Here is a 20,784-nt window from a genome sequence, read left to right as displayed (position 1 = left end):
CAAAGTGTTTCTATTTAATCCCGAACATTGTCACATTAACATCACCTCATTAATGTGCAAATTAGTTTCTTAAGTTAGGGAGAGGCAAAGCACAACAGAGGATTGCTCTTGGTATTTTGGAAGAACCAAAGTTTTAAAATACTTTATTACTCTGCAGCAGGGTAACAGTGCAAAATCACTCAAAGTTGTAAATTACAAATTATTCCTGCCCCTAACATTTTGACCTAATGTAGCTAAACTAGTGTTTTGCTACAACCACATATTTCTGAACTTCCATACTGTAAGGCTTTTTTGGAGTTTGTACTCAAAGTGAAGGCAAAAACTGTGTTTTCCTCCAGAAGAATAAACAAATATGTGAGTAGCCAAGGGCAGATTGTCTTACCTGCGCTCGCTCTTCATCAAATTCCAGGCAGCCCATACCATCCAGTCTCTGTAGATCTATCCAGCCTTTCCAGATTACACAGACACCATTGAGAATCATAGGTGCCTTCAAGTACACCTGGAATAAAAGCAAAACATATGCTATGAATTTGCAAGCTCTTACACATGTGTCTGCACAATGAAAATACCAATCCAGGAAGCTCCTATATGTATTCTTAGAAGAACATCCAAACCAGCTGGTAACATGAGACTCCATTTAACAGCTTCTACTGCTTCCTCTCCAAGAACTCATTTTAATCAAGTGAGTGCTTTAACTTTTGCCTACTGTACTGGATGGAATAAATTTAAGCTGTGTTCTCATTTTACAAACTGGCGTGCACCAGGATTCAGTTAGAATTCTTACTGCTTGCTGTTAAAACTAAGAGTTTTTCTTGTCAGCTTACCTCTGTGTCACAAAGGAAGTGGCATGCTGCCAGTCAGGGAGGATCCAACAGCACATCTAAATAGTTAAACGAGCACATTTCTTCCTACTCCCAAAAAACACTGTATTTTATTCCAATAAATGAGTGATTTCAACAAAGACCAAGTACTGGTTTCAGTCCTCCTCAAATTTAAAAACTACTCAGAGCTCAGTAAAATACATGATATACACATTGTGCTAAAAATAAAGAAGTCTTCCTGTGTCAATTCTAGCATGTGTGCTAGGCTTTCCAAAACAAGCAACACCAGCTGATGAAAACCCAAGTACAGCACCAATATGCACCAAGCCTTGTGCTGCAGCATGGAATAATGCATGATCTTAAGGCCCTGCATCTAGATAACAGTACACAATACAGTGATCTCACAAGGCAACTTAGAATTAAATACAACACTAAATGAGTTTGACATGTTACACTTAATGACATCAGTCTTAAGCAAAATAAAGGGTCACAGCAAAATTAACTGAGTTATACAGAAAAGGGAAAAAAAAAATAAAAAAATCAACACTCAGTAGTTATTTCATCCTACTTGGCAAGCCAAAACCTCTCATGGAACAGGAGTTTGCCTGTGTTGAATCACCAGAGAGGGAAACCTGCACACACTCCTGCACCCACTTCAGACTGAAAGACTGCTTAGACATTCCAAATCCATTTGAGTTTTCTCAGCCTTCAGGAGCAGCTCGGGCTCAGCTAGGTAGGGGAACTTTCAGACAGCACCTCCTCTAACAGTTCTAAATTAATCCTCTGGCAAATCCTCATCAAAGCGTAATTGATGTTTAGCACTATAACGCATTTCAAAGCACTCCCACTGTGCCTACTTGCTCAGTTCCACACTTACCAGCTAAGGTCACTCAAGCAAATAAAGAAAGGGCTTGAGAAGCATGAGGCACAGAGGAAGGGAAGCCCCCCTCATGCACAGGCTGTGCTGGCAGAATTAAGCACTGAACAACATGAAAGGCGACCCATGAGTGGAGAAAAGGGAACAAATAACATGAATCAAACTGACAAACAAGTAATGTTATTTGCCAAAGAAAACAAACATTTGATCTCCAAGCCTGATTTTTACAACTTATCACACTTTGGTATGAAGTGACACAACTTTAGACCTTTTAATTAGTACAACATGCAGCAGCTCAATAATGAGGCAATAAATGTTATTTGTTTGAGCTTTTCTTCCCACCAGCACTTGTACTGCAGGGTCTCTGCTAAGAGCACAGCCTGGTTTTCTGTGCCTGCACTCAGCCCATCTGAGAGAGTCATCACACCCCAGCCTGGCGTGGGACAGCAGACCAGACACATCTACCGGCCAACAGCGTCTGCGAGCAGAGGTGTCAGAACCAGCATGAGTGAGATGTGGACTACCAGGAAACCACTTCCCACAGCTCTCACTTCAAGATTAAACATTTCAAACATACAAAATACACTGCAGCCCTATCAGAACAGTCTTCACCCATTCATCCCATAAGAAACAAATAATGGAAGATGCAGCATCCATTTAATAGATGTATTTAGTGAGTTGAGAAGTGCAAGACAGTTAAAACAGTCATTCTTAAAAGTCACAGTTAAAACTATCATTTTCTTCTAAGGCAAATGAAGAGTAATTCAAAAGGGGAAGGCAGTATAAACTAACCATGGGTCTGTAAAGACAAAAAAGCCCATACTCTAATGCTGGTTATGTTTTGCAGGAGCAAACAAGCTGAGCAAACAAACTGTGCTGATCTTCATTTAGGATTTACCTCTCACTCAACTTCCCCTATCCTTCTGACCCACAACAGCAGCCTGGGACATCAAAAGTTACATAGGCCTTCCCACAGATTACAAAACCCAGCTTTCCAAGCTGTCCAGGAATACTTTTTGTTTGTTTCTTTGATAAGGAAAACTATGCTGCCATTTCAGTGGCCGTTCAACTGCCTTGGTCACTGCAGCTGCCAGTGCCTTACACACAAACTTCCTGCCTCGCTGCAAACAGCAGCCAGCTCACACAGCTGCTGAGGGCTCAATCCTTCTAATGCCTCATGCCCGAGCAGCGCTGCAAATTCTGTGAAGGTCTTCAGAAGTCAAAGGGAAACAAGTTGACAGAGCTGATGTGATTCTTGATTCCTACAATCTGCCCTGAGCACGCTGGCCAACAGCTGAGCTGCTGACACAGCAGCTTGGGAACCTCTGGCATGAAGCCTGACCTTTCCTGATAAAGTAGTCTGCCCTTGCTCCTGAATCAGAGCCCTGGAAGCCTGACACCACTGGATTCAGGAGGTCTTCAAAACTCTGATAAACAAACATTTTTCACTTCTGAAAGCATGAATTCCTTCTCAAGATACTCCGATTTTTGAAATTACCACATAATCATTCAAACATAGTAATCATTCATCTTGAAACCCCATGAGCTTATGCAGGAACTTTTCTCTCATTAAAACACAATAATGCATACTGGTACTTTTTAATTTATTTTAGAGAAAGGAATTTAAACTCCTTTTCCCCCCTCTCCTCTTTCAGGAAAATGGAAACCACCTAAGATTATAGCCAAAAACGTTTAACCACATATTTCCTTCTTTTCAGATAAAGCCATGCTGGTTCCCTTTCAACTTCTGAACTTAACAGAATTATTAATAAATTACTGCTCTGTCTGTGAACACATTATCTATTATGGCACCTCAAAATCCAGCAAAGTGGTCTTCCAAAAAATTTCTGAATTGTCTGCTCTAAAAATTGCCTCAAGACAGTCATGGTAGGAGACCAAGGGCAAAAGCTGCATTATTTCTAAAAAGAACCAAAATTCCCCCGCTCGCTAATAGCATAGAAGTAGATAAAAGCACATCTTTGTTAGAACAACTCTTTCAAGGTTTTTATTGCTAACCCCAGATTACCTGCATTTAAATCATTTTATAAATCCTCCACACACCTCTGGGTACTTTTCATAATAATGACTGGTGATGTAAAAGTCAAGAAACAGGTGAAAGCACTACAGAACAGAAGGAAGGAGGAAAGGTTGGAAGTCAGGCAATTACCAAATTCATATTCAGTGGACAAATTTAATGCTAGATAAAGAAACACCAGCATGGGGACATACAAAATGAAAAACTAAATTATGCAGCAGCCTCTTTTCAAAATACAGTCTATCCTATAAACCAAAGGAAGCATGGCTTTTCTGCCACTGACAGTGGACAGTTGTGTAACTAACTTAAGAACCTCTGTATGCATGTTGAAGGTGAGACTAAGTTCTCTCTCATTTTGCACCCTTATTTCTCACACACTGGCAGAGCCAAAGCTTTGTTAGACTAGGAGACCTAGGTAAACTGTAATATGCAATTTTTACTAGTTTAAAGCAGTTGAATTTTTGTTCAGGTGGCTATAACAGAACTAATTTCATCTCAGATGAAATCTATTTCAAACTCCTACTACAGATCAAAGTAGCACTAGAATTTTTAAATGAGAAACACAGACATGCTACTTTTATGTTTGAAACAGGCTTTTAGTATTAGAACAAATATTCTGCTTGCTGACTGAACAAGCAGCAAGAACAAAAATTCTTAACTCCTGGCAGATTATCTGGACAGAGGACAAACAGCACCGTAAACACACAAACTTGAGAAGGTGCTGCATGAATAGGCTTACTTGGGCTCTAAGCTGTTGAGCAGTGTTTGTGCTTCCTTGGCCTCCCTGCTGGCTTGTTCTCAAAGACCTCCTGCCACACCTTCAACATATAGTTGTTGAATAGTATATCTCACCTTCCCTTTTGTATTCTTTTGACTAATCTGTTATTCCTTTTCATCTGCATTTAAATGAGCAACCCTCTCCTCCAACTCAAATTAACTGAGAGTTATCTCTGGTGTTAAGAACAGGTAGGGACATGGCTCCTTTAACACCATTCATTCATACTTTAAAACCCAAACTATTTAAATAGAGGACAATTCTTAATTACTTTTTAAAAAGCTACTGTATTCTAGCACAAGACAAAAAACCTCAGTTTCACATCCTATTTTAGTCATCTAGTAAACCCTTATCTCCCAACAGCAGGGTATTTAACTGATCTGCTGGAGGTATGCTATCTGTGTGCTCCATCCACACATCCTGCAGTTACAGAAAATGCTCCTTCTCCCTACAGCAACCGAGCCATTTCCTCCCCCAGTGCTCACACACAGCTCTCACCACCCACCCACTAATGAATCAGCAGGCTCACAACAGCCAGCACCACCGAGGAGATCAACTTCACCCCCCAGGAAACACCAGTCCCCAGTGAAGTGGTGCAGTCCCCTCCCTCCCGTTTTCATTTTCCCAGCACACTGGAGCAAAATGCATTCTTTCAGAAGAGGCTCAGTTCTGACTCACCCTCTGCCTCATCACGCACACACATGCCCATTCATAGCGAGCCACGTCCGTCCATCCATCCATCCCACTTCTGATCCCACCTTCCCCTGAATCATACCCCATTTTTAAATACTTAAAAAGCAGTCTCCCTGGAGATTTCATGTGAAACACTGACCACTAAGAAAGAGGTTCGAAGCTGCTTCACTCCACACTGTTAAATCGGGTAAGGCTAGCCTCATTATTTCAGCTTCTCAACATTATCTGTATACACTAACAAGTGAAAGGAAACAACCTGTACAAAATGTTCCAATGTGAAATTGTATTCAACTGTTTCCTTTAACAGCAACAGCATATGATTATATACACAGTTTCATAAATAAGATGCTGCAAAATCTTGTCAGAGATGTGCCACGACTGCTCTGAAATGTAAAGTTGCATCAGTTCCATTCCTGTATTCCCCCCAAAATACAAAGACTCACTTTCATATCACAGATAGCCTGGGTTTCAAAGAGGGGGCAAAGCATGAGAGAGGAAGCAACCTATGAAATGCAAAAAAAAAAAAAAAAAGAAAAAAACTTTTCTAAAGAAAACTTTGCAACAGAGCTTATACACTCAACTATTTGGGGAATGAAACAGAATAGTAACTTCATTAGTGTAACAACAACTGAAGTCACAGCAAAAGCTGGTAACTTCATGCAAGACTTCACATACTCTTTCAGATATTGATCATTAGTTCAAAAGAAACTAGTAACAAGCAACCAAGTCATGAACAGAGTTTACAGCATTTATCTGACTTCTTAAGCTTCATTCCCATACACTAACCTTGTAACACAATTTTAACTGGAATGAAACATAAGTAGAAACAGCTGAAAAGAATCTAATTTTAAAAGTGACTATGAGTGAAATAAGACTTTTTAGTGCTTTTCATTTGGATCGATCCTTCTGTCTTATCCCTCAAAACAGTATTCTTTCTTCAAACACACAAAGAAAATGTCTTCCATTTTAAAAGCTACATGTAGGAATTTCTACCATTATATGAGAACTAGGTTTTGTTAAAATTCAAACCTTACACTCTTCTGCAAAAACATACAGGAATTGATACTTTCTGACCGAACAAGAGCCTTTCCTAAGCACTTGTGCATAGATGACCCAATTGTGGCTTTCAAGATGAATACAGCTTCAAGCTCCTCAGGGTGGCACCTATGGCACAGCTGTACCACACCACCACCAGGCCCTTGCTGTTTCCTTTGGGCCCAGCACCACCATTTCTCTGCCTGGGACCTGCTCCTCCAGCTCTGCTTCCTTGTGATCACACAGAGACAATTCATTTGCAGCTAAGGGAAGAATGCACTCCAATTCACAGCTAGAAAAACACCTCGGAAAAATACTACAATTTTCAACTTCATAGCAAAGCCTGATGATCAGATATTATAACTTGTTCAATTTTAAAGCAATATAAGTCACCAGGTTCTACTACAAACATCAGTAAACACCGAGATGCAACATAATCCATTTTAACAATTCTAAGTAGCAGATATATCCACGTACAAACTCATTTTAAAAATATCTTTGTAAGTAATAAAAGAGCTGTGACAAAACCTCTCTTAACATGCTTTGTGTACTACTGAAATACTACAGTGATGGGGGGGTTGGGTTTCTAAAACATCAAAAAAAAGAATAGCTGAAGAATTTTCCTAACCTTACTGGAGAGTGAGAATTTAAAAGTCCCCTTGTAGAAAACCTGGTATTTTTATGGTTTTTTGGTTGGTTGCATTTGTTAGTTTTTTTCTGCGTAGTTAGCTCAACTATGCAATCATGACTCCTTTTCGAAAGCAGATCGATGTTTCATTAAATTATGCAGGTTGCTATTTCACTTAAATAAAAGCCAAGTCCATAACTAAGAACAGATACGAAGCAGTAAGGATGTCAGAACAAATGTGATTAAAATCTGTGGAGCATTTTATTCCTGGATTAAGATCACTGGTCAGTACATACGCTTAGAAGCCTACATACAAAAATACTAAATGACTACTACACAGAAATTATACTCATCATCTAATAACCAAGTCTCCAGATACAGTTTATCATTCCAAAATACTGCAATTTTTCAACTAAGCACGAACCAGATCATCGAAAACATGAACCAGACTTGACCAAAACCACCAAAAAAACCCCAATACAAAGCACAAAGTAGACAGCTTCTAGTTTTCACATTGTCACTAGAGAAGGGACTAATTCCTCACAAAGAGAAATGAATCTCATGCTCAGGCTCTATCCATTTGCCTTCAAAAGACAAAAGCAACCACAGAGCTAGAACTGAAAATCAACAAAAATGCAAGGAGCATAACAAGAAAAATCTGAAAGGCAAATACATGCCGGGGTTTTCCCCTGTGAAACTTTACAGGGTCTTTTATCAGCCTATCTTTATACTAGATTCTACATGAGAAGGATGGCTGGATTTTATACCTATGCTCCCTTTTAATGGAGAGGGCATGCATTTAAAAAAGACCCATTTCTTCTTCCAACAATTAAAAAAATAATGCTTTTGCAGCAAAATATTGCCAGGAGATTGCTGCTGGTTTTGCTGCTCCAAGTACACAAGCGTGCTTCTGCTCACAAACCCAGTAACTAACAGACACATTTTTCTGCCAGGCTGACAGAATATTTTCCAGACAAATTTTAAAATTGGTTGTGAAATTTGTTCTTTTCAGGCTTTCAGAAATTCACATAGCAGTTCAAAAAGCAGTTACAATTAGCAACTGCAACAGAGGATTAGAAAAAGAGTTTTATCTAAAACACATCACTTGCACACCACACAACCTGGATGCAAATAAACAGCCCACTAATCCTCTACTTTTGGACTGAAAATTTAAAACATATAATTTTGCAAATATACTCAACTCTACAAAAAAAGAAATTACTCAATTTTAACAATATGGGCAAGCAACAAATAAAAACATCCAGGAACTGACCCAAGCAAGAATAGGGCAAGAAAAGCTGCTTCTTCTACCCCTTTGGCTTTCATTACCTTCTTGAGCACTCCAACAGCCTCACCCTTCCCCTTAAGCAGGATTCAAGTCTGGAAAAACTGTTCAAACATTTGCTCAACAAGTAGTGCTGCAGCAAGGCTTAAAACAATGAGCAGATTTTTGTCTTTTGTATACTATAACAATTATTCAGCTTTCATCATTCAATAAAATTTCATAGTGTCATAATTATTCTATAGAAAACTATCAGCTTCTGCAGAGAACGTCCTTAGCAATGACTGGAAATTTTTTTAACAGAGTAACATCAAACTTGCAATTATGCAAGCTAATGAGCTCGTTTTGTTACTTGTGCTTTGGACAATAAAGCTTGAAGAACCATTTCAGTAACTTTCAGAAAAACAACAGTTTATTGAAGCAAATGTTTCATCATCTTATTGAATTTTTCTTATTTTTAATATGAATTATTAAGTGATTTTCAGAAAGAAGCAGACATTCTCAACAATGACTCTCTTCTTATTCATTTAGAAGAGGAGAGAAGTATAATATCAGCAACTTTGCTTAGTAAGTGGCTACTGATATGCAAACAAGAGAATTCAACAATCCAAATGTCTGGATTTCTTCCAGCATCTATGCTGCAGAGATCTCAAGTACTGCTTTCATCCACACAGCACTCATCTGTCCTTATATATAGCTGCTTCCCAAATGCAAAATTTAGCTCACTAACTCCAATTTTGTCCCTCTTCTGGGAAACTTTAGGATGATGACACGGGTATACTTGAAATCTTGTCTATACAACTCTAACAAGTGCATTTAAGCCACTGGAAAGAGTTCAAGGTAGTATGACTGAATAACTGCTTTTAGAATACACAATAAAAGCTAAGCAGAAGCAGGTTTGCTGACAGCAGACCTTAAGTACTTCCACAGCCGTGCTGCAAGTACTGCTCCCAAGCATTGTTTCAAAATGGCAGCGTCGCTGCCTGCACCGAGACGCCGGGACGAGGCTGTGGGCAGTCACAAAAGTGTCTGGAGGACCAGGGGTGAAAGGATTCTGGGGGAAAGGCTGTGCATCCTCGTCACATGAGAGGTGCCTGGGGTGACTCACGCTCCAGTGGCGGAGGGCACCCGATGATAAATCACTCTGCAGGAACAACTGTCCAAACCCAGCCAGTGGCTGCCTGCCAGGACAACGTGTCCAGTCTACATCCTCTAAAGATTTCCCAAAATCCAAATTCCTAACTGTTCATAGTGTATGAAGCTATGCACACTGAGGCATCTCCTCATTGGGAGGTAAAGTGAATAAGCACAGGTACACTATGACTGTGGCTTCAAATTGAGTTTGGATTAAACAGCTCTACTCTATGCAACTGCAGGTCATAATGAAGAATGCTTTCAGGTATCTAGACAAAAGAAGAGAAAAAAGTTCTACTCTCCTCTAAAGCAAAAATGGGTTTAGGAGCAGAAACAAAGGATGTTGCTGAGGAAAAAAAAAAAAAAGACTAGAAAGAAAAAGAAACTGAGAAGTCTCTGCCAGCTAAAGGACTCTTAAGCACAAACACAGTAATAAATTCTAGAATCACAAGCATCTATAGAAAACCATTTTTTTTTTTCCAAACCATATAGATGATCCTGTGGATCATCAAGAAAAGTGGATTCTTCTTATCCACCAAGCCTTTGCAGGACTCCCACCAAGCAACTCCAATGGAAAAAAGAAAAAAATCAAGCTGTTTGGCCAGGCTGGGTACAAACTGGATACACCACCAAACCCATTTGTCTGCTGTGAGAATAACCACACCCTGACCTCCTTGTTTAAAGCTCACAGAAAAGTCTGAGAAAGATCAAAAGCAACAACAGCGATGTGGGTTTCATCAGGACAACACCACTTCCCTTGGCTGGAGCAGGCAAAAGTACCTTGAAGGCTCTGAGCACAGTGACAGTCCAGCTGATGTCCCTTCATTGACCACCTGCTGCTCCTCACAGAAGAATCTCTGGGGTCATCACAATCCCAAAAGGTATGAGTCAGAGCATAACAATTGTTTAAGGCTGCTCAGGAAAACTGGAAAGCTGGTTCTATTGGCTGCCATTTGAATAGGTGTTGTATTTTAATAAAAACTACTTCTCATTAGACTTCTGTTTCTGCTGTAACACCTGCAGCACAACAAAGATTTGCTCTTTTTTTTAATATTCATCTAAACAGTTAACACCAACTTGGAGCAAAATAAAATCCAGTTATGACAAAAAACTGTGCAAGTAGAAACTCAGCATCTTTAGGAAGAAAACTGAAAACTTTTAGTTATGGCCAGAACAACGTTAATGGTTAATGAGTAGAAATCCTGGCTACATCACGTGTGGCACAGCAGGCGTTCTGAATCAATTTCAGTCGTGTCTGATGTGCTTTCCTCCAAAGCTGTGGAGTTCACAGCGTATTAAGCAAAATAAACCCGTGTGGAAGACTCTGGTTTACGAGCAGCTGCCACCAAAGAACAGACAGGAAGTAAAGCTGCATTAGAATGAGATACAGAATTGTATTGTAACAACTTCACAGACTTCATCAGTGACTGGTATTTAAACAGTAGAAAAGAATATCTGAGAACTAATTTTCTTTCAAGTAAGAAAGAGTGGAGCTACAGAAACATCTTGAATAACATTATCTTATTCTAAGAAGTATACAAAATGAATCATGTAAAGAAAGTTGACCACACAGTTCTTAACAAAACAAAGGGACTTTGAAAAAGAATAGATTTTAAGAATCACTGAAGTCCATACACAGCTCAGCCTTAAGTTCCTATGTCATCAGTACAAAACTGAAATAAAAATTACACAACCTCATTAATCACAATAAAACTAGCCTAAGTCATTAATGATACCAGAAAACCAAAGTGAAAATAAAGCTCTCCATTTAGCTGCAAGGTTTGATTATCCAATATTTCAGGCAATGCATCAGACTACTACACTGCCTATCTTTCAATTTCTTAACATCTATTCATTTATTCTTTACCAACAAAAAAAAGCCCTGCACATTAGCTGACGACACAGAGGAACAGAAAGCCTTGGTATGGTTCAGCTCCCAGAAACAGGACACACACTGCACCTGACACACCCCACACACACCCACAATTCACAGTGAAATACAATGTTCTATCATTTTTACGACCTAGGGACCTATTTTTAGTGCTGCTTTTTCTTCTGCTATGACAAACCTGAAAAATTGCTCAAATACACAATTAAATTTGCTGCAGGTCAAAGACAGCACAGAATGTTAAAGCTATCTCAAGAAAAAAAAATGTTCAACTTGAGTTTAAAATTAGTAGAAACATTAAGCATACACAGAGCCATCCAATTCTTGGATTAATGAAGACAGGGTATCCACCAGAGGCCTACCCACCCATTGTGAACATCAGATGCATCAAATTAAAAGGCAAATTAAGCATATAAAAAAAAAAAACCCTCAGTTAAGAAATACCAGATTGAAAAACCTCAAGCCTATGAAGTATGTATTTGCAGAATCCAAACTTCCACAAGAGTGTTGCTCTTTCTTAAATTCAACATTTAAGCAGCAGTTCTGGCAGATGCTGCATTGGTAGCTTTGTCAATCTGTGTACAAAACTGCTTTAGCATAATAGTGACATACTTGAAATCTGGATAAACTATTCTGGGCCATCATTGTTTAGCCAAACACCGAAGCAGAATTCCAGAATAAAAATATTCTAATGTTGGTAAGTTTATCTACATTCTAGATCTCAAACTAATGCCTAAGATAATTATTAACTGACAGCTTCCCCCATAGCCTTTTTTTATTCATATAATTAAAAACATGCCTTGCTGGCATAAATCCAGTGATGAACAAACACACATTATGCACTGCCTCAAGAATCAAAGCTCATAAAACAATGTTGCACAGAGCTACAAAAATCACATGGTTTTAAGAGACTGCTGAAGCCTGTGAAAGGAACTCTTAATTAAACCAAATGACAAAAATCTAGAGAACAAAATCTCAGACAATTCCTATGAAACTCTTAACTGTTTCTGTTGATAACATAAAACACTCAACTCTGCTCATTCCTTTGCTCCAATCATGGGAGTGGCTTACTTTCAGAGAAGTTTAATTCTGTGCAGAGCAAGCCTACATTCATGTGTGATTTACCAAGTAAGGGCTGATTACAACACTGAATTTGTGAATTGTTCATACCAGAGCATAACATTTATTCCCATTTATCTGTTTGTCCACCTCTAGCCTCATTCAGAGGAATTCTTCTAAACATTTCAGTGAAGCAGTCTAGAATTTACTGTAAACACACATAAAAGAAGGAGTGGCATTCATTAATGAGGCACATGTTCTATTTTAATATAGAGCATACCTACCATGCTCTTACATGATTAAGACAACACAAGAAAATGGATGAAGTAGTTCAGTACTTTAAGAATTCATTCAGAGAAAACAAAGTTAAAAAAAAATCATAGGAGTAAATAAAATTAGTTTTGAACTGGCAAGAAGAGAGACTTCAGTCTTCTTACACATTACAAGAAAAATTCCTCATTCAATTGTGAGCCAGAATCAATATTTTTCAGCAAGAGCCAGATTCAATTCAGTTTCCTTAGCAAAGCAGTCAGTACCCAGACAGCCAACTTCACTTCTCCCCCAATTTGTCAAATTTCTGCAAGCCTCACAGGACTAAATGGAAAACAATTTTTTCCAAAAAAACTCATTAACTTGAATTCCACATACCATAACTGCCCTCAGGAATTTTTTTTTCTTCCAATCAAGTTTTCCCACTATAGGAAATATTTATCTTCCACCTAGCAGCATTTAAAAGACCCAATATGCCATTAAACCTGAATATGCTTCAAGTATTTCCTCCAGCCTGGTAGGTTTGGTAGCATTAGCTGTTTCTTGTTACAAGGGTAGGTAAAAAAAAGTTAGGCAAAAGGAAGGATTTTGCAGTCCATTAAAAGGTTTTTAAAATAAAAAAAAAATACACAAAAATTAGCCTGAAACAGAAAATCTATGAGGGTCTAAGTGCTGGTCTAAACCCACTGAGTTCTGAAGAAAGTCTCCTATTGAATTCAGTGATCTTTGTATCAGTCCCACAGCACCTACAGGAGCATAGAGAAAAGACAGCATCTGTATTTTAAAGGTATGTTTTTCCTGTAAAACAAAACCAGCTGTGGGTAATTTCAGTAACTTTATTCTGATGAGACTAAGCAAGGTTTCTGACTTTAAATCTAATCCAGCTTCACAGTAACCATCACTGTCACTAGGGAATTTGAGCTTTCAGTATCAGTCTATGGGACAACCACCTCAGAAAAAAGAGACTCAGAAATCAATTCTGAAAGCAATGCTGCTTCTGTATGACAGCTGATGGTGAAACTGAGAAAAAGCTTCATTCCTCTCAGAGGACACTGACTGCTTGCTGGACCAGCCAGAGACACAATGAAATAACCTGTTGAAAGTGCAAATTTTCATTAGTCTACCACAATTCATTAGCCAAAGTCTAATTTCTGAACCAATTTAGAAGCACCTACACAACCCCAAATTTAGACTGTTCCCCAAAATTTTATCATAGTATGACAGCACAAATAGTTCTGATCTTCAAAATAATACAAAGCCACCAGTACTGCCCATATGTTTCCTAATTCTTCCATTTGCCTAAACATTAGCATGCTTTAAAACAAAGCAATATTTTATCTTAGCAGCTTTCACTTGTACTCACATCACTACCTACCTGCATGGAGATGTGAAATATTAGAAATCTCACATCATATGTTTAGCCCATACACACAACAAAAAAATTTCTTTCTGTTTCAACAATTACCTCCTTACCTTGCCTCCTTCTCTTTCAAAGTCGACATATTCCCGGGTCGGTGTCTGTCGCTGCTCCCCCTGCCAGCTGGCCGGAAAAAACTGGAGAGACAGATTGGTTCCTGTGGCCACAAAAGCCTTTTAGAAAAATCAATACAAACAGGATCAGGGAGCAAGACATTACATAAATTATGCAGGCAGTCATTTATTTTTACATCAGTTTATGTCTTAAGCCAGGCAGCATAGAGAATACTTAAAGTCAAAAACATGCACTCATCATTTTTCTTAAGTATTAAGTTACAAACATCTGATTCCATTTTGACAACATTTGCCATTGGCTGCTTCAGATATAAAATACAACATGGAATCAATACTTCTTTCAAATCAGTTTTGCTGACATTAGAATCTGTCCTTTCAGTTCTGTCTGGATACCCTCACCAACTTAGTACCTGCAACATTAAAAACTCCCCATGCTTTTCTAAGAGGTTGCATATCTCTAAAAGAAGTGCTGCTGAAGGAAAATTAACTCCTTAGACCCATTACTAAGAACAACTTTTTTCAAAAGGAAAGGATTTGTTTCCTTTCACTATCTACTTACAAGTAGACACTTAACTGAAGCCTAAATATTCCTATTTTATCGTCTACTGGCATGCAGCATCAATACACAGTCCAATCAAGCTTCAGAGGACAAAGTCCTCATTCTTCACTAAGACACCAGTGACATCCAGATCAGCAGATGCTGTGTCTGTGAGAAAAGACAACTGTAGGAATTCTTCTCAGCTGCGGCCCTTTGTAAAATCATTAAAGGGATGGGCTTAAACCCATTAGAAAAAGCTTGCATTGCTTTCAAGCAAACAATTTTCTACAGTTTCAAATGAAAATGGGGTTCAGCTTTCTTTAGAAACTCCCTGTATTTGCTTGCATATCCTAACTCCTAGCCATGATGAGCACTTCCTAGACACAAAATAAAAAATTATTTTTGCAAGCAGAAGTCAGATTCCCAGTATTTATACTCTGCTCTGGTACAGGTGAGCATGTTGTCCTGTAAGCACGTGAATACTCATAGATTCACAGCATATCTTTCCTATCAAAATCCCAGGGTCAAACATAATTTGTTGCAATCAAATGGCTGTATTTATTACAATGATCACTTAGATTTAAATGGTTTTTAACCTAGAATATAGTTTTTCTTAAAAGCTATACAACTACTACTTCAACAGTTGGAATTTCCAAACAAGCAGATTTCTTTCAAGCAACCCAAAATTCAGCCACTTCATGGTGTAACTGCACTGCTAGCTGTGACACTATAGCTACATGTTATTTAAGATGGTTCTAGTCATGAACTGCAACACTGTCACGGGATTAATATCTCCTATTTTGAAAGTAGAAGGGCTTTGTCTTGGCTCTTCCCCCTCCAACAAGGGAGACTAATGCTCTGCAATCAGTTCTGGTTCCTTAAAGGAAAGGCTATCCTTAAAAACAGATTTTAAATTTTTGTTGCTATTTTTGTTTGTTTTGTTTCCCATAAGCACATTCCCAATGTGATTAAAATTAACAAATCAGCCCTAGCAATAATGCCAGAATACTGTATTGGTGCATTAATATTTGTTGGCAAAGACAAACGTTTCAATCGGTGTAACAGAAGTTTCATCAAGGATACACTTGCACAAATAGGAGGCATCAAATCTGTCAGAACTGCAGACCATCACTATCAGGCTCACTAACTTCTATCATCCCTTTACTTTTGCAAAGGATGCTATTTATCTATCAACAAAAAAAAAATTATACCTATCTCCAAATATTTGTGACTCTGAGTCTTCACCACTTAGTCTGCTCAAGAATTGTTTTTCTACCTCAAAGCGCCTTTAGTAAATACAGTTTCTATACTCCTTAATTCATACATTTAAAATATCAAGGAGTGAGATCTTTGAGAGTAAACTAGCTGACCACTGAAGCCCTGTGACCAGTCCAGTTCTGGCACTAGGTAAAAAGGACCATACTTGCTTTCTGGGAAAGCCAGCAAGGCAGTGAAGTGCCCATGCCTTCCTACTTCCACCCCCAATGTGTGCTAGAGGGCCATGAAAAACGGGAAAATATCAGAGAAGAGAAGAAGATAAAAGTACACAAATTCCACATCCTCATAGAGTCAGGCAGGCAATACATATAACATAAAAACCTATGTAGATATTTGTTCTCTGGATTTTTGAAGTCTGTTCCCTCCCTTTGATGAGACAAAACCATCCAGGTAAAGAGGCATCCCACATGCCTCTCAAATCAAATCATAGGTCAATACTGAAAAACTTGAGAACAGCCCTGCAAATAACCACACAAGACTACATGGAAGCCATTAATTTCCATCAAATAACAAACAAATTAAATTTAAAAAAGAAAAAATTATGATTTTAAAAAGAATCACACCACTAGTTTGGTTTTAAACTTGAAAGTAAGAAAGCTCTAGTTTTATCTGCAGAGCCTTTTAAAAACCGAGACTGAAAAGCTATCAGACATTTATGCCATGAATTTTGTGAAAAGCTTATCAGGTAGTACAAGGGCAACCTGACCCACACACAGACAACATAAATACAAGTACCTTCCAAAGCAAACCAAACATGTGAGGTTATTTAAGTTATCAAAGCATTACCAGTAAACGTGGGATCTTATTTAATACACTTCACAGTCACTTCTCAGTAATATTGGCAATTATTTCCTTTATTCAATCAAGAGCTATTTGACACACGTAACCAACAACCTACTGCCGGTTCTACATTAAATCCCTGAGCTGTTCTCTGGGGGTTTTTTTCTGCTTCAAAATATGTAAGGTCATTTGCAAAGGTTCCCTTTGGAGATAAAAGAATAAATCCTTGATGTCTGGAAAAACATTCAAGACCAAAAAAAAAGTAAAATTACTAGCTCTTTTTAACATCAGTCATTACACACACTACATTTCTAAATAAACCTGACTACTCATGCCCTGTTCACAAAACAAAACCAGATGTTTCAGAAGAAGAAATATAGAGCCAGTTTTATAATTAAGTAGAGTGAAAATATGTAGAACATGCATCACTGGTGGCTTCTAAGGGATGAAGTTCTGGCAAAAAAAGGCAGCAACAGGCTCAGAAGTACAAAGGTGAAACTATAGTGATTTCCCATTTATATAAATAACTGCATAGGCTGCATTAGAAAGCTAGTTATAAGCTGCATGGCCTTTTTGTGTTTTTTAGGGAGGGATTCAGGTATATTACTCGCTTTCACCTGTACAGGAACTTCCAATGCCAGCAAACTATGTCTTCCTTACCTATCCATTGTTTCCCTGGTGCTTTCTTAAAGGAAGCAAATATGCACAAACAAAAATGAATGTAAAAAAAAAAAAAATAGTAAAATTAAGAACCTGTCTACAGAGGGCCTCTTGTAAAATAATATTACAGGTTCTAAAGCAAGAGATAACAACCAGGGATAAGATTCAGCTAAAATAAAGTTATTCAGTAAAAGGTAACCGTGTTCTTGAGTGCATATCCTTTTACAGACAAACACAAATGAACAAGATCAGTTATAGTAACTGATATTCAAGTAATTTTGGACGTGCATACTTAGGGATACTTTTGGATGTGCATTCTTATGCACTGTGCATAAGAAAAATTTCATTGTGAACTGACTAGCAGCATGTATACCACGTGAAATAAAAGAATGCTCATATATGAAACTTGGTGAAGTGGGGTTTATTTTCAATTTTACCTTTTCTTTCATTATATACTGTACATGAAAAAGAGGTTACTTCTGCATTTTAATAGGAGAGTTACAAACTTAATGCTACAAAGTGCTAATCCTATAGAAGCAACCCGGAGCAGAAATCAAACCAGGAAATAACAGTCAGCGCTTGACTACTCCAAGCCATACTTCATCTCACTTCTTATTTCAGAGGGCGACAGTAGTCTGTAACTAACCTTAATGAATGAGAAAAACGGGGCTGAACTTGCAAGTTTCAAAGCCTGATTTTAAAAGCGTTTGATTTAGTTCACAAATCTATCAAACAGCCCACTCAGGACTTTAAGTTACCACTTTCTGAACAATGTTACTCATTTCTCAAAGCTACTGTTTCCGGAGGGAAAAGAAATATATTAAAAAAAAGGAAAAAAAAAAGCAAAGAAAAAAAAAAATAAGCAGCTGAATATTGAAATAAGCAGCTCATAGCTGTAGCACGTGCCCAGGGAAGGATCGCAGCCCGTTCTCCCTGCCGGGGGTTTTCCTTCCTTCCTTCCTTCCCTGTCACCCCGGCGCTCCACACAACCACTCTCCGCGCTCGGGAGCGAGCCGACACCTTCGAGAGAAAAAGCGCTATTCCTAAGGCGGACAGAAATGCTGCCTGTTCACCAAGATCTCCTCTTTCCCACAGCGTTTGAAAGGCAGCCGATGTCATTCCCCTCCTTAAAGAAAATTCTCCTTCCCGGCGCGGCCCCGACCGGCCCCAGGCACCGTCCCGTCCCAGCCGGCCGGCCCCGAGCCTTTGGGCTTGGGCACCGCGCAGCGTTCGCTGCCCGACGGCTTTCCCCGAACTTTTATTTCACGAGCCAAGCGCAGCCCGCTCCCGGCGGGCCCCGAGGGGAGCGCGGCGCCACTTACGATCTCGGAGCGGCCGTCGCGGCAGGCGTTCTGGAAGCGGGCCTGCCTCTCCTCGTGCGGCCGGTCCCTGAAGCCGGTGTATTTAATCTGCGGGGAACAGGGCGCGCAATCAGGAGGGGCCAATCCCGGCGATAAGGGGGCAGCGGAGCGCACTGACTGCGCCTCCCCGCGCCGCCGGCTCGGCTCCCGCCGCGGCTGAGAGGAGGTGCGGGGCTGCCCCGGCCCCTCCGCGGCCCGCGGAAACTTTCCCCACGGCGGCCGGAGGGAGAGAAGGGGGAGCCCCGCCACCGCCGCCGCCTCACCTCGCACTCGCGGCTCAGCTTCCTGAAGAACTCCTCGTTCTCGAACTTGCTCCGCTGGTCGGGAACAACCCGCGGCATGGTGGTGGGGCCGCCGCCGCCGGCTGCCCTCCTTCCTTCCCTCCCTCCCTCCCGCCCGCCCCGCGCTGTCCCAGCCCCAGCGCTCGCCTCGCCCTTTGTTAGCCCCCGCCGGCGGCGCCCCCCCTTCCCTCCTCCCGTCCCTCCTCCTCCCGCGGCGCACGCAGAGCAGCCGCAGCCGCCGCCGGAGCTCGATGCAGCCGCCGCCGCCGCCGCCGCCCGCTCCCGCCCCCAGCCCGCTCCCTCCCCTCCGACTTCCTCCCGGCTCGTAAACTCGGCCCGAACAGCCGCGCCATTCACAACTCCGCCGCCGCCGCCGCGCATGCGCCCCGCCAGGCGGGAAGCGGGCGAGGGGTGACTCAGAGCCCCCTCCGCGTCCCTCGGCCGGGCGCTGGCTCGTCCGCAGCGCGGCTCCGCTCGCTCGCTCCCCCCGTCACCGCTCCCCCCCCACCGCGGCTCGGCGTTTTCCGCCTCCCCGCTGCGAGGGGAGCAGCCCCAGCACTGCGGCGGGCGGGGAGCGGCCGCCCCCCGCACCCCGGTGGCGATGGGGAGCGCTCCCCTCACGGCTGGGACCCCGCACCTGCTCGGCCGGTCCGTTCCGGTGGGGAGCGGGCGGTGGCCGCGCCGTGTCCCCCCGCCTCCAAGGTGGCGGTGAGGATGGGGCAGGTAGGAAGGGACATCGCTGGCCTCGCACCTCCTCGTCTGGCTCCCTCCCCCAGGCCAGCGGGAAGGCCGGAGGAGCCCCACGGTGGTCGCGGAGCCCCTGCCCGGGCCAGCCGCTGTCTGGCTGCCGCCCCAAACGCGGTGCATGCAGCAGTCAGTCCCTCCGCCTGGCCGGCCGCACCGAGCGAGGCGGGGGCCTGTTCCCCAAGGCAGCAGGAGCATCCATCACCCTCGCAGGATGTGGCTCGGTGTCTTTGAAGTCGTGGTGTCAGTCTAGAGCGAAACCAAAACCCAGCACTTCGCTGCGCCAGTGCTTGAAATGTTCGCTTTCATGCTAGAAACACAGCAGCCTGAACTCTTGGTTCTTCGTGAGCAGGCATTTTACAGGAGCTAATTCAAAGAACACTGCAGGACATATATCACCTGCCCCAAATGGGTTTTTTCTTGCATACCTCGATTCTTCATTGCAGTGTACAACTTCCTTGTGAGGGGAAGTGGAGGGGCAAGCACCTATCTGTTATCTCTGGCAATTAATGACAGGACCCAAACCCAAGGAAATGGCCTGAAGTTGTGTCAGGGGAGGTTTAAGTTGGATGTCAGAAAAAGGTTCTTCACCCAGGGGGTGGTTGGGCACTGGAACAGGCTGCCCAAGAAAGGGATGACAGCACCAAACTTGACAGAGTTCAAGAAGCATTTGGACAATGTTCCCAGGCACATGGTGTGTCTCTTGGGGATGTCCTGTGCAGTTTTAAGAGTCAGATTCTATCTTCCTTGTGGGTCCCTTCTAACTCAATATTCTAGGATTTTTTTTTTCCTGCATCTACTTCCCCAGTTTTTAGAAGCTCTGGAGCATCATAAGGATGGCAGCGTGAGCTAAGAGACATATTATGATATGTACTGCCAACATTAAAATATTAGAGCGTATTAGATCTTTTGATAAAGAAATGAGGTTTTCTAATCTCTCAATATTACAATCTTAACTTTTTACACGGTCATGCAAATTTAAGCCAGCAATGCTAAGGTTAGCCAGAAGACACAATTTGAATCAAGTATGAGCAAAATAATGAAAAAATGAGTGAAGTAACTGTAACCCTTAAGTAATTGTATACAGACTTCACAGAAAAAAGCTTTAGACTTTTTTTCTAAATGTAGAAAATATGCTATGAGAAACTTAATAC

The 20,784-nt window shown here is 41.1% G+C and overlaps 1 protein-coding gene across 2 annotated transcripts in view; it reads right to left on the bottom strand.

Annotated features, from left to right (window-relative positions):
- The window catches only part of CBFB (core-binding factor subunit beta), a 37,470-nt gene extending 18,482 nt beyond the window's left edge, over positions 1-18,988 (bottom strand). For both annotated transcript variants that reach the window (XM_015640135.2, XM_015640134.2), the window contains exons 1-4: positions 18,869-18,988; positions 18,567-18,653; positions 13,971-14,087; positions 383-499 (exon numbers count right to left, since the gene is read on the bottom strand). In XM_015640135.2, coding sequence (XP_015495621.1) covers positions 383-499; positions 13,971-14,087; positions 18,567-18,653; positions 18,869-18,946 — 399 coding nt within the window. In that variant the 5' untranslated portion in view covers positions 18,947-18,988. The remainder of the gene's footprint in view (positions 1-382; positions 500-13,970; positions 14,088-18,566; positions 18,654-18,868) is intronic.
- Positions 18,989-20,784: the final 1,796 nt, after the last annotated feature.

This window comes from Parus major, chromosome 11, assembly GCF_001522545.3.
Source record: "Parus major isolate Abel chromosome 11, Parus_major1.1, whole genome shotgun sequence".
NCBI classification, from domain to species: Eukaryota; Metazoa; Chordata; class Aves; order Passeriformes; family Paridae; genus Parus; species Parus major.
The sequence above is the reverse complement of the archived record's forward strand: the minus strand, read 5'-3'. Positions and strand labels throughout refer to the sequence as shown.